General features: G+C 41.9%; 1 protein-coding gene across 1 annotated transcript in view; it reads right to left on the bottom strand.

Moving 5' to 3' along the window:
- The window catches only part of EIF2AK3 (eukaryotic translation initiation factor 2 alpha kinase 3), a 41,241-nt gene extending 27,479 nt beyond the window's left edge, over positions 1-13,762 (bottom strand). Inside the window, exons 1-2 of the mRNA XM_021535741.4 lie at positions 13,370-13,762; positions 6,705-6,834 (exon numbers count right to left, since the gene is read on the bottom strand). Coding sequence (XP_021391416.3) covers positions 6,705-6,834; positions 13,370-13,632 — 393 coding nt within the window. The 5' untranslated portion in view covers positions 13,633-13,762. The remainder of the gene's footprint in view (positions 1-6,704; positions 6,835-13,369) is intronic.
- Between the last annotated feature and the right edge of the window lie 88 nt (positions 13,763-13,850).

The following is a 13,850-nucleotide window of genomic DNA, read 5'->3' as shown; positions in this document are numbered from 1 at the left end:
TTCCATCAGGGAAGGTCTAGATTGGCTGTAAGGAAAACTTTCTTCACTGAAAAGATGATCAAGCGTTGGAACTGGCTGCTCAGGGCAGTGGTAGAGTCACTATCTCTGGTGAGATGTAAAAGCCTTGTGGATGTGCCACTTAAGGATGTGGCTTAGTGGTGACCTTGGCAGTGCAGGGTTAACACTTGGACTCTCTAATTCTGTAATCTCAGAGGTGTATCCCGACCTAAACCATTCTGTTATTCTACTATAAAGAGAATAAAAAAACAGAGACAATGGGGATGGTAAAAAGCCTTTCCAATATTTGGAGCATTTTGACTATGGCTGTGAGCATGAGATGAAAGCTGGTTGTATGCAGAGCGACTCTCAGAAACATTCCTGGCTTTGCACAAGGCAGAACATAACCTGAGGACAGGTCTCAGAGCTTTGGTATCACACAGGCCACAATATCCTATTCTGCAGCTGCTCACATGTCCCCTAACAGAAGCTGTCATCCTCCAAAACGTCCTTAAAGCAGTGAAAGGACACGTGCCAGCATTTCCTCAGGGCTTTGTTGGTGCTAACTCCACGTATCAGCGAGGCAGCCACCAAGATGCAGCTACAGGAAGGCTTTTGGGTTTTTAATTGAACAGGACACCAAACTAAGAGGACTGAATATGGGCAGTTTCAATAAATACATAACACCACTTACTTAAGCGATAGCCCTACTTGTGGTAATGGTGTGATTGTGCTGCACCACATGACCACTAGTTCACCTCAGGCAGTTGTCAGCAATTCCCTTTTTCTTCCAGTTTGCCATTTCCTACTAAAAAAGTTGCTGTGTTTCCTATAAAAGCTCAGCTTCCAGATATCAGGGTACTTTAAAACAATCAGTATTTTGTAGATCACTAACATTAGAAGTTTATTTTCAGGAGAATTGTAAATTGCATTTTTGTTTCATCAAGAAAGCAACAAAAATCTGTACTCGGAAATCCACAGGTCTCTCTTGTGAAGTTTCCCAAGCCTGTCACCTCTTCATGCACATGTGTGCGTTTCCAGCAACAGAACTGAAAAGAACCACTTATGCCATCAGGAATGCTAACACATCCATGCAGTTAAAGAGTAGTCACATCCATTCTCTTCCTGCAAAACACAGGCTCCACTCCCCTTGATAGCCCTAATAAGCCTTCTCTGCCTCAATTGCAATTAGAATTTATCTTCCTTTGAAGTATAATTCTGGACACTCACTTCTTATTCATTATGAGCTTTTCCAGAACCATTTAAGACACTAATCTGTCTCTCTCTACCCTGCAGGCAACACGGAATCACATTTCCTTCTCCTGCAGTGGAATGGAGATAGCAGCTGATTCCCTGTCATGGGATATCTTAGCACACAGTTTTCTCAGTTTTAAACTGGTCACCTCCAACCTTCAACAATAAATCCACTGTTATCAATCCCCACATCTTGTATTTCAATTTAGCACAGTTTAATTTCATGTCTGTTACAGAAAACCTCTATGACTGAGAACCAGCTGATGTGCCAGTCTTCCTCGGCAGGAATGACACCTCCAACTATCTAAGCATCTGCTGGTTTTACATGTCTCAGTAGTACACAAAAATAAAGGTCACTACAGGACACTAGAATACTCTTTCAGACAACTAAAATTATACCAGTTTACCTACAAGGAAATGTATTTTCCCTAGTTTAGTCACCTCAATAACCAGACCACTGATCTACCCTCTCTGCCTGCTTGAAAACAGAGGCAATTCAGTGCTTCATGTCTGCTCAGAACATGTAGCTGGAAAGTAATTTTACAGCATGAATAGTTACGTTAAAAATTTTATTCTTTGTTGAGTAAAACTGTCCTTTAAAAACCTTTTGTACACACTCAAACACCTCAGAGAACCACCTGCTATTCTATGTATATGAATTTCTGACTCCTGCGAGCTGCCTGGATGGTGCACAGACTCTTCCAAATGCTAAGCAGGAAAGATTATTTCTGTTGCTGGCGTGTCCCATTCCAGATGTTTTAAGATGCACCCAAGATTAAGAGTTAAAATTACTAACAGTGAACTAGACAGAGGCATTCTTTTTTAAGCAGAATTCAGAACAAAGACATTTTCTCAGAATGTCTGTGTAGTTTGAAAAGTATCTCCTTTTTGTTTGGCCAGTGAATGTTAGCAGAGTCAGAACAGTTTTATATAGGATTAATATAAATTCCTAATATTCATCACTGCATTTAACAGCTGCTATAATAACCTCTTCAGTGAAAACACTCAAGTGTCTGACAGTCTTAAGTGTTCCCCACCCATATCCAAGACAAACACTATCAGCTTTTCCTTGGATGGTATTTACAGACAGTGACTCAACTGAAAAATAACTATAATAGAAAGACATGAACCAAGCAAACTCATAAGTTTTATTCAAACTAATAAAATACTGCTGTAAGTGGTTGGTGAAACTTTCCTAATTCTTTCAAAGACACTGTTAAATTATTTACCCTCCCTGAACCTCTGGGAGGGCACAAAACAGAAATCACAATTCAGGCCCCTCAAAGGGCATTTTGACCTCCTGCCTTGCCCTGACGCATTTCTCTGTGGATTTTGTATTTTCTTCTATTCCAGCGTGTAAGAGGTCAAAGGATGGGAATTGCTGAGTTTTCTCCTGTGTTCCCAAAGCAACCCAAGACAGATTTGGGCTCTTCTCTGGCTTGTCTGGGCACAGAGGTTGTCCTATCCTAAGTGCTACAATGTACAGGCAAGCCAGTACCTCAAAGTGAGTCCCAGGTGTCTGGACACTTAACAGCAGAATTCTATATTCTTTTGGGAAACCAAAGCACTGAAGATCTAGAAGGGTTAATGATGCAGATAAAGAGTGGGAAAAAGAAAGAAGATACACTCGTACTGTACATTAAATTCAGTTATTAGCGGAGTTTTTTGAGATTTCAAAATCCTTTTCTAACTCACTGCTCTAAGCAAAAAAGGAACAATCTGCTCAAAATCTCTATGCGTTCACTTCATCAACCATGCAGGGAGTTTTCAGATGACTTCAGTATAAAACTTCCTCACCTCTTCAGATTTCTCTGGAGAAAAAAACTGTAATGCTAGGCTATTCCATAAAAATATGCCACTTCTATATGCAAAAAAGATGACACAGATGTGTAGGTTTGTAGAAACGTTGGTTTTATGTGGCTATTACAATGAAAATATATATTTATGTTTATATATACATATATACACATAATGCAATACAAAGGTCATGAGAGTCTTTATTGGAATAAGGATGTTGACAGATTTGGTGACATGGCATAATCAAATTATTGATTTTTCCAGGATACAGTGGTATGTTTACTCTGCTATAAATGTCAGCCTTGTGAGCTGAAACTGATTTTGTCCCATGATCTTCCATGTCTCACATAAGGAAGTAAGATGCTTACTTAGGGATTAGTCTGTAACAGCCTAGCAGGTACTTTTATCTAGTCCATCCCAGTGTAGCTTCTGCCCAGAGCCCTGAAACAACTCTGATTGGTGCCCATTAAGTAATTTAGTATAAAGCTTGGAGGTAAAAGAATTAATCATCCTCATCAGCAAACTATGTGCTATGAACCTTTCCCTCTGCTTCTGAAGCAGTCCTTTCTTTCACTATAATTAAGCATCATTATTTCAACACACTGCTACTCCCAAAAGTATTCTTCTCTAAGTATGGACAGTGTATTAATTACAAACCCAAATTTTAAAGAGTGAAGTGTTTTTATTAAAATTAAGCTCCCTTTTAGAAAAGTTGTGATTCAGTGACTTTACTGTGAATTTCATCAGGCAATCTTTATGTGCAGGTAACAGGAAAACTTGGAGTTGTAACCAGGATTTTATAGAGAAAGGTTTTCCATTTTAAAACAATGGATAGAAAACCAGAGTTTTTAAATTCTCACACACAAGCCTGAACTACAGAGTCAACTTTTCAACACTGGCATCCTGACCATGATTTGTTTATGCTGGAGCTTAGAGCCAAGGAAAGAATTTTAGCATTTTAGTTACCCAGACACACAATTAATACTTCAGCAGCCCTTCCTCTCTAATTGATCTGTTCACATGACAAATGATGAACATCTCACTTGTCAGTGTCTTAAGCAGTAGTTTCAAGATCTGAAGCGTTTGACAGAGCTGCTGGAACATTTGAAATTTTACTGCCTCACTTTCCTAATTAACAGACGAGCTCCAGACAGCCAGGTTGACATTTTACACTTAGGTAAAAGAAGTTAACTACAGTTCTGTTAAACACTGAGAGTTTGAAAATCTAAGGTCTATTCTTAAAAGGCACTTGGAAATTAAATTCTGGTGCATGCTTTTGTACCAGGACTTGGAACTTCAGTTCATTATAGTTACACTACACTTGAGATAGTTAAAAAAACCCTTATCAAAACAATTAACACTCAGCAGCACATACTTTCCTTGCTCTGAAAGAACACAAATTTTTGTCACTGCAAGTGTAACACAGAGTTTCTGATATGCCATTTCTTGCAAGAAGATGTAATTTAACAGCTTACATAATGTTACTGCTTTATGATGAATACTGTGGCTGCTAGCACAGAAACCTTTGTTACTTCAAAACTGCTGGAAAAGAAAAGCCTCAAGACTCAGTTCGAGAGAATAAAACTCAACAGGCCACATGTACACATCAGTATTTTGACCCAAATCACAATTTTCTCAGCAATTTTAATGAGGTGAATTACTCACTTAAGTAAGCATCTAGATTCACTACATGAAGTCTTTCAGCTGATTACTGACAGCAGATTAAACATTTAAATGCAGTTTATTCAGAGTATTCATCACTTTTCATCAAGTTTCTTGTTAAATTCTGTCTTAACAGCATTTGTTTATATGACAGTAAGAAGTCTAAAAAGGCCCATATTCATAACACTTAACAGCTTCTAAAAGGCCAAAATGACCTTTTCCTTCCAAAATTAGTTATCTTATAGGCTGTACATCTTAACTGCCAAAATCCCTCAGTGTTTTTGGCCACAGCTGTAGAAATGGAACTATGTGAAAGCCCATCTGAAAGTCCAACATCCTCTATCCATAACAAAAGCTCTTTAAAAATGTATTTTTATGACTGCCACAACCTACTGACTTACAATCATAGAAGGGAATTAAACACCACATGGACAAACTATACTTTTTGTTGTTTAAACCCCAACCTTTCATTTCTACAGTCATACCATATTGGAAAGATATCAAAACCCTGGACAGACAGTTGAGTGACAAAATCTGTATTTGCAAAAACACTTCTATCGTTGGAAATGCTTGCACTCCCAAAATCTTTAAAAACCTGATCTTGTGACTTGTAGTGAAAAAACAAAGTTTATATTCGCACAGATTTCAAATGTGTGCTTTTCATAACCACTGGTTCTATTTTCATGTGGTCATCAGAAACTATTTGCAGAAACAGGTAAGAGACCTGTATTTTATGTATCGACTGCTGAGAACATTTGTGAAGGATCACACAATCACTGACACCTTCCATCTCACAAAGTTCTTTACAGTTCTCTCTTCTGTATTCTTTTCAATTCTGCTCTTAAACATATTTTTGGAGGGGGAGTTCTTCTTTCCTACAGTGTTTTTTCTAAACCACAAAAATTCACCTGAACAAATCTCACAAAAATAAAATTCTCTCTCAGAAACAAAAGAATGTGATTAAGCATTCACATTACTTCTGCAACCTGAGCTACTCATTAGCAGCTCTTACAATACCACAGCAAGAGATCACATCTTTCCTTTGACTTCTTTACACCAAAACAGAGGTCATGGCCACAGATAGCAATGAAGAAGCATAAGCAAGAAAGTCATGCAGTCTGAATGATCCTGAACTCCACTTTCATTCTCTGATGCTCATTGTGCAAAAGCATGATACAGGACTGGTCATCAAAACCAACCAGCGCTGACAGGGAAGGACTGTGTACTTCTGCGGTGTGTTATCATCCCAAATTACCTCTTTGTCAGTGTTTTTATTTCTCCTAATTCTAGGAGAGAATGAATCCAAGATCTCCTCAGTGCAGGAAAATGGAAAAAAGGAAAAAAAAAAAAACAACACAACTTTGTTCTAATTTTTAACCTAGTTTATTGAAACTGATGGTGGCCAATAGCACCAAACAAGAAACTGAACTCTAGATTTTCGTCTTACAGTTCATCAGCAAGAAGTGATGCAACCCTCTACCACTCAGTACTTCAGGGTGACCTTCAGCACTCTGTTTAATTGCTAACACATTCTATTTCACAGGCAGCCTGCTTATCTAGTATAAAACACCCCAAACAATCCTTTGTTCATTTATTAAGTCACAAGGACTTTTGCTTTTCTTGAGGGAAAAAAAAAGCCAGTACTTGCCAAGACATAGTCTAGTAATACGAGGCAGATGATCCTTTCATTTGTTTGAAATTACAACTAACTTGTTTTCAATAGCAATTACACACAATTCCCCAACTCAGTTACATCATCTAGTTTGGTAGTTATCAAATACATCAATCCCAAGGCTGAAATGCTGACACACTCAGTTTGAAATGGCAACATGATGTAAGCACTCAAAAAAAAAAGTTTGAGAATAGTACTGACAAAGTTTTTTAAGTGTTTGCTCCATTATTTAACATCTACCAAACAGGGAGGAAACTTCATTCCTTTTATTACAGACAACTCCATTTTTAAAGATTTAGTCAGGAAAGAAATTAAGCCTTACCTCTGGTTTACTGAGGCTGGATGACACAAGAGAACCTGATCCCACATCCAGATCCCACTGTTTTCTCCCACTGTTTTCTGGATCCAGTGCAGCAATTCGTCCATCCAAAGTGCTGATAATTACTAGAGATCTGCAAGATTAAAACATTCACATTCAAAACTACAGCAAGATGGACTTCCCCTATTAGCTGCCTTTTATACTCAGTAAAATCCAATTCAAACCATTAAGTCTCTATATTCTGCAGAAAAGCAATTCAACTGGGTAGCTCCACCCAGACCAACAACAGAGTAGAAGAGCTGAAGTCTCTGTCTGGATGTCATACACTAATTTCCATGTTGTAAAACACTTTCAGAGTTCAGATTCAGGGGAAGGCAGTTGACTTTTTGCTCTTGCATGCAGATGTTACCACTACAATACTGAATGAGATCATCTTTTTGGAGATATTTATATAAACAGTATGGAGCCCACTTCTTCCAGTCCCTTCCAAACTGAGCTTTAATGCATCCCTTCAAAACAACCTAAACCTGAAACTATTAACCCAACCAACAAAGATGTAAGAAATATTAAATTGCAACTAAGTTTTCAATGATTTTGGATTAAACATCAAATTTCTGGGACATTTTTTAAGTCTCTGAATAAAACAAGTCCCTCCAAAGGCACATATAGGGCACTACAAAACCTCCAACACCTGCAGACCACAAAGCAACGAAATTGGGTTTGCAGCTTAAGCTTTAAGCAGCCTGATGTTTGGGGTACAGGGCCATGGCAGGCTGGCTGCTGATTTCTACAGTGCTTGAAGCTCCTCAATTTTAGTAAATCTTGTTTCTTACAGAGCCGTATAATTAGAATAAGCATTTCTGGTTGGGCTAGAGCTCCAGCGTTAAAATAAACAAACAAACAAAATAAACAACACATCAGAGACAAAGCACTGACAAGGCATTTCTCTGAAGGGCCTTTTTTTATTCCTTGAGGATTGTTTCTCTCTGACCTGAAAAAGCTGAGATTGTGTTGTCAGTTTAGCTTGCAGCGGCTCACAATCTTCAAAGGCAGAGGGAGTAGAACTTGATCACTTTAAAGGCTGCTTGCACTGAGGGGGGCTGGATCCAGTGACCCAGAAGGACCTTTATAGTCACTGACTTCAATGAGAATAATAAACTGTGCAAATAAAGTGATGGGGAGATTAACCAGTTTCAGGTGAGGGTGAAAGGGCAGGGGACTGGTAGTGCACACACAGACATGTATATTAATCTTGATTTTAAACAATAAGGGACAATAAATTATTGTGTAGAACTCTGGCCAAATATATTCACTTGTCCAAAGTTAATGGTGTAGTAACACGGAATTTAGGGAAGAAATGACGGGGGTTATTAGTTTGCTTTAAGGAGGAAAAAGCTGAAATCATGAGCTAAAAACATGTTTGGGGAGAGTGGCTCATTACATCACCTTTAACAAAGGTAATGTAAAACAGCCATGTTTTACTTGTTAAAGTAACCCACACAATTTATAGGACTTTATAATGCTTATAGCACTACTACTAATAAAGAGAAAAATAAAGAGATCTTTAACCTGTTCCAAAAATGCCACAGCAGCTCCTACTTCTGAAGGTGGCCAAGCATCACATTCCTCCAAAAGCTAAGTTCAAGAAACTGTTAGAAAAATACCAATTGTGCAAATATTTGCACAGTAGAAGACATAAGTTTTTATAAGCTGATTACAAACACTTTTTCCAACTGCACAGAAATATAGACTGGGTTAATAATAAACCAGATTGCAGAAGATTGACTATTTTCAAGTACTGTAAACAAGTGCTCACACACTAAAGGCCTTGAACACATATTTAACACAATCTGTTTGCTTTATGGTAAGGCAATTTATCTCAAACCCTCTACCATGCATAAGAAAATATTATTCCAAGTGTGTCTACTTAAATTTTATGTTGATCCTCCTGACAACTAGGTTATAAAAAGAGGTAGAAATGCAGCTAGAATTAAGGGAATTTTGGCAGACACACTACAGAGAAGACAAATCCTAAAATTGTACTGTGAAATGTTTTCTTCCCGTGTACTCCCTTTGTTTTCCTTTATCTCATTCTTCCTCTCTGACTTCTCCCTCAAGTAACAAATGTTTCATGCCTTTGTATCTTACATCTCTGTATTATCATTCCCCACCAGATGCAAACCTCAACCTTCCCTATTTAAGGCTCTCCACCACCACTCAAGGTGGCGGTTTTGGAATCTGTACCTGCACCTTGACCTCCAGCCACCCAAATGGTGCTGTAACCACACTTCAGTTTTAAGTTTAGCTGATTAGGAAAGAGGAGGGGAGTGTGGGGAACCTTTGTGCCAGCAGCACACACTTGAAGGAACTGAATTAACCAACCACTTCTGCACACTGTAAAAATCCTTGCTTTTCTAGGGCACAGTGACACTCAAGTGTTTATCCCCAGCTGTAGAATGGACTTTGTTTCCCCAACTGAGCACACACTTCCAGAGGAACAGGACCAGCCCAGCTGTATCTAAATCTTAGGTGTGGCTACCTTTAGAACTGGAACTAGCCGTAAGAAAAACATCCATTTCTCTCTACTTTTTAAATAACTGATTCATTTTCAACTTAATAGCCACATTTCTGGTTCCAACTTTGTCTTGTTCTTCAGCGATACCACATACCAGGGAAAAAGAGCTAAAACTCCTTACTCTTCTGATAAAATCCTTCATTCCTTACTCTATTTGTCTGTGAGTTAAAATCTTAATACGTGTTCTCCTCTTTTCTGATGGACTCCAGTAAGTTAAAACCCCATCACTTGAACTCTAATTGATGTAAGATCTAAAATTTGTGCCCAAGACTCTCACTAGTGTAACACTTGCTCATTGTCAGATTTTCCCTTCCCTGTCTCTGTGAGATTCCAGTGCTTGCAGCTTGGTGTACTGGGAGCATGAAGTGGTGACAAGGTTGCTCAGGTAATCTAGTCAAGCACTAAATTAACACATGATAAAAGCCATCTACTTCAAGAAAATATTTCAGATCTTAAAAAAAAACAAACAAGCAGGTGCCTTGCTTTCTGTCACCCCACAGTGCTGCTGTGGGCTTACTGCAGCATATTATGGCAATTCTTACATCAATTTCTCAGCAACATGAGATGAATACAGCCACAGTTCCAGAACAGAGTCCTTTCAGCCACGTGTTTGCCAGCCTTTGCTGGCTCAAGACGTCAGGGCTGCAATTCCTGTAATTCCATTAAACTGAAAAACCAATATTTTTGAGGTGTGTTTGGACCAACTGATTGACAAACTGAAAGCAAAAGGAATTCCTGACTCAGTTTCTATTTTGGTTAGGCCTGATAAACTCAAAATTTTAATCTCTGAAAAACACCACCTTTTCGCTGGCTTTAACATCACTTCCTGACTGGGGTAAAGCTGAAAGACTGTCTTGATCAAAGATACCAGCTTCCAGGAACACACAGGTTTTCTGAGAACACTACCAAACCAGGTTCCCTCCTGAAAAGGGTAAACACAAAATATTACCTAGCTTAAGGTCCAAAGTCATAACTGTAACCCCAGGAAGTGAGGAGGATAGCGACAAACAGCATCAAGACTGTGTCAATCCTCGCCGACAGTAAATTGCAGACTATACCAGGGAGTGAATCACATCACAGGGATACAAAATAAAGCAAAAAACCAACTATGACCAATACCACAAAATTATATTTCAATAGTCTCCACAAGCCTGGATTAGAACAAAAAAAAAAAAAAATACAAAATGAAATTACTCAAAATTAAGCAGTCACATAAATCCCAGGATCCCTCACCTGAAAAATAAACATCAGTAAAATTAAGACCTGCACTTCTCCTTGCCTTGAGCTGCTGGTCCAGAATATATTGTGATGGAGGAGAAGAAAATCCCTTCTGGGCCCTTACAGATGGCCAACAGCAGGACTAAAGCAAGAGGCCAGTTCGTGGAGCATACAGAGATAGCAGTAATCAGAGCAGCTGGCAGAGGACAAACTAATGTTGTGCAGTGAGATTATATTTGCACTTTGTCACTATGAAAGCACATCTGGACACATTTCCCTAACCCCAACCATCTGCAGACAGCCTCTATGGCTAAATGAAAATGTTTTCTTACCAGTTCTTATCAGTTCCTATCCGCTTTTGCTCACAGATGGGAACTTGTTATTCCAGGGCAGTGATAATTCCCCTTTAAGTTTTGCAAAATATCTACTGCAAACTTCCACGTAAGTTGACAAAAGGCCAGTCCTGGGCCTTGAAACTTTTGTTAGTACCCCACAATGAACACAGCCCACTTTTGGAGATCAAGAGGCCTGAGGACACCACTGCTGTACCTTAAAGAAGTGAAGGTATGATTTACCCACAAACAAAAGGGCTAAGGTAGCAAGGAGAGCAGTAAACGGGACAGAGGAGGAACACTTCTTTAGTTTACCTACACCCTTTCACTGCACCAAACTTTGCATTTATTCAAGTAAGTTGTTTTTGTTAGAAAAACAAAGCAGAACTTACTGTCATCTTGGTACATTTACCACTGTTCGTCTTTCAGTTTAAAAGAATCATCAAACCCTCAACCCTTAGAAGTACTCTGGGACATTGCAAATATGGCTGTTTGTTAAACTTGAACTCTAAGCAGCATTCCAACAGCAAACCCTGTGTACCTGTATGTAAAGAGCACAGTAGATCACCAATACTCCTATTTTCTTTTAGAAAAACAAAAGAAATCTTCAAACCAAGATGATAATATTAATTTGCTTACAGCAAAGGTAGTTGGAGTTTTGGTTTTGTTTTTTTTTTTCCAGATTATATTGATCTCTATATTGCCTGTGTATTGCTGAAGAACAATTAGCTGAGTGGAAATCTCAGAAAAACAGATTAAAAAAATAAATGCATGCAAACACTATGGTCAGGCAGCCATTCTATTTTTATTTGATGACAGCAAATCTGTTCCTACATACTAAACAATTACAGAGCAGCTACATTTAATCTCAGGCTTAATTTACTACACTGAACATCTTTAGTGCATTCCACTTAGCTGTAGAACGCAAACAGAAAATATATTTTTTAAAATTTCCTAGGCTAAATAAACAAGGGTCTTATCAAAAACTGAATACAGTAGAACTTCAATAAACCAGGTGGTATTTTGATACCTGAAACACAAAAGAATGATCTTGTTGCTAACTGGCAAGACTGTCCCCTAAGAAAACAGGGTGCCAAGTTATCAGCTGGTTTCTTGTTTTAAGTGAATGCTTGGGCATACTAAGAACAAGATTTCAGCTATTCAATTTCATGTTTTCAAATACAGCAGGCATTTAGTCATGCTGTTCTTGCTTTGAACTCTGTCTGTGGCTTATCATCTCTTCGTTATCAGCCAATTCAGAAACAGACTGGAATCAGCTCAGTAACATTTCTGCACTTGAGTCATTCATCTAAGTCTTTTGCTGGAGCTTCTTGCCACACGCAGTTATTAAGAATTTTATACCCCTTCATATATTCTGAAACTTGTTCATCAATTTGCCTAGCATGTTTGGCTTCCCATCAGGCACACCCCAGTGTCTGCGCTGAACAGACAATTAGGTACTCGGGGGAAACAGCATTCTCTTTAAAACAAAACGATGACAGAAAAGGACAGCGTGCTCTGAACAACTGTGAGCTGCGGGTGTTGGGAAGAGTTTAGACTCCAGATGCTTTAGGGTCTCCTTCCCGCAGGCACAGAACTGGCACCTACGACCGAGGCAAGGAAGGGATCGAGACGTGGGATTACCAGGGTAAGCAGACGGGACAGATGTCACATAGCGCGACATCCGGCAGCTTGTCTAAGAACTAAGACACCCTTTCTCCTTCTAAAGCGGCGTGAAGAAGAAGCCCCTCAGCGCTGGCGAGGTCCCGAAGTTCCTTTTCTTCACTGTCACTGCCTGCCGCTCGGCCCAGCCTGTCCGTCCCTGTAGCGCTACTCCAACCCCATCACGGGGCTCATCTCTCCCACCTCTCCTCCGGCCCTGGGACACTTCTCTGCGTGTCCCACAGTCCTGCCACACGCACCAGCCTGCGACACCCTTATTTCGCCGCTTTCCCAAGCACTAGTCCACCTACGATAACGCTACAGCGCAGCGCTCCCTCCTCCCCCCTTCCCGCTCCAACACTCCCGACCCATCCCAGCGCTATCCCCGTCCAAGGCCACTCCTGCACGGTCCCTTCCGCACACACGACCCCCGGGATGCTGCAGCCCTTTTCCCACGCACTGCCCCCTCCCCAACACCCCCAGCTGCTGATTCCCAGCCTAGACACAGCCGTGTCCCCGCAGCACCCCGGACACTGCTCCCTTCTCCCCTGAGGCGCGGACCCCCGCCCAGCATCCCCACACCGAGCCGAGCCCCCTCCCCAGCACCTCCCGCTGAGCCCACCGAGCCCCAGCCCGGTCCCAGACACTGACTGCATCCCAATCCCTGACACCCCCTAATCAGAGCCAGGCACTGATTCCCGACACTCTACAGCCCCCCTCACGCACTGACCCCACCTCAGCCGCGCCGCACCGACCCCCACCCAGCCACTGACCCCCCTCAGGAACCCCAGTCCCCGACACTCTCCCCAGGCACGACCCTCACCGCAGACACCGACCCCGCACTCTCCCCTTCAGCCCCGCCATCGCCCTCCCCCGCTCACCTGCTGCCGGGCCGGGCCTCTCCGCTGCCCTCAGCGTCCGGCTCTCCGGGCGCTGCAGGGGCCACACCGCCCTCATCATCCTCCACCGTCACGTCCGCGGAACCAGCGGGCAGAGCGGCGGGAGCGGCGGCCGCCCCCAGCCCGAACGCGGCCTCCACAGCCGCGGCATCGCTCGGCGGCGGCTCCGGGCCGCCCGCCGCTACCCCGAGCAGCACCAACAACGCGAAGGCGGCCAGAGCGCTGCGGCCCCGCGGCCCCCGCATGGAGGGGCCCGGCTCGCCCGCCGCCGCCACTCGTTAGGACATGAACGCCGCTCTCGCTGCCGCCGCCGTCGCCGCCACAGAATGGGCGCCCGCCGCGCGCGCAGCCCTGCCCGCCGCGCCACGCCCGCCCGCCACGTACCGGCACCCCGCGCGCACCCGCCCCTGCCAGGCGGACGCGCACGCCATTGGCCGGCCGCCACGCCGCTCAGCCCGCCGCT

Source organism: Lonchura striata, chromosome 4 (genome assembly GCF_050655825.1).
Source record: "Lonchura striata isolate lonStrDom1 chromosome 4, ASM5065582v1, whole genome shotgun sequence".
In the NCBI taxonomy this organism is placed as follows: Eukaryota; Metazoa; Chordata; class Aves; order Passeriformes; family Estrildidae; genus Lonchura; species Lonchura striata.
The sequence above is the reverse complement of the archived record's forward strand: the minus strand, read 5'-3'. Positions and strand labels throughout refer to the sequence as shown.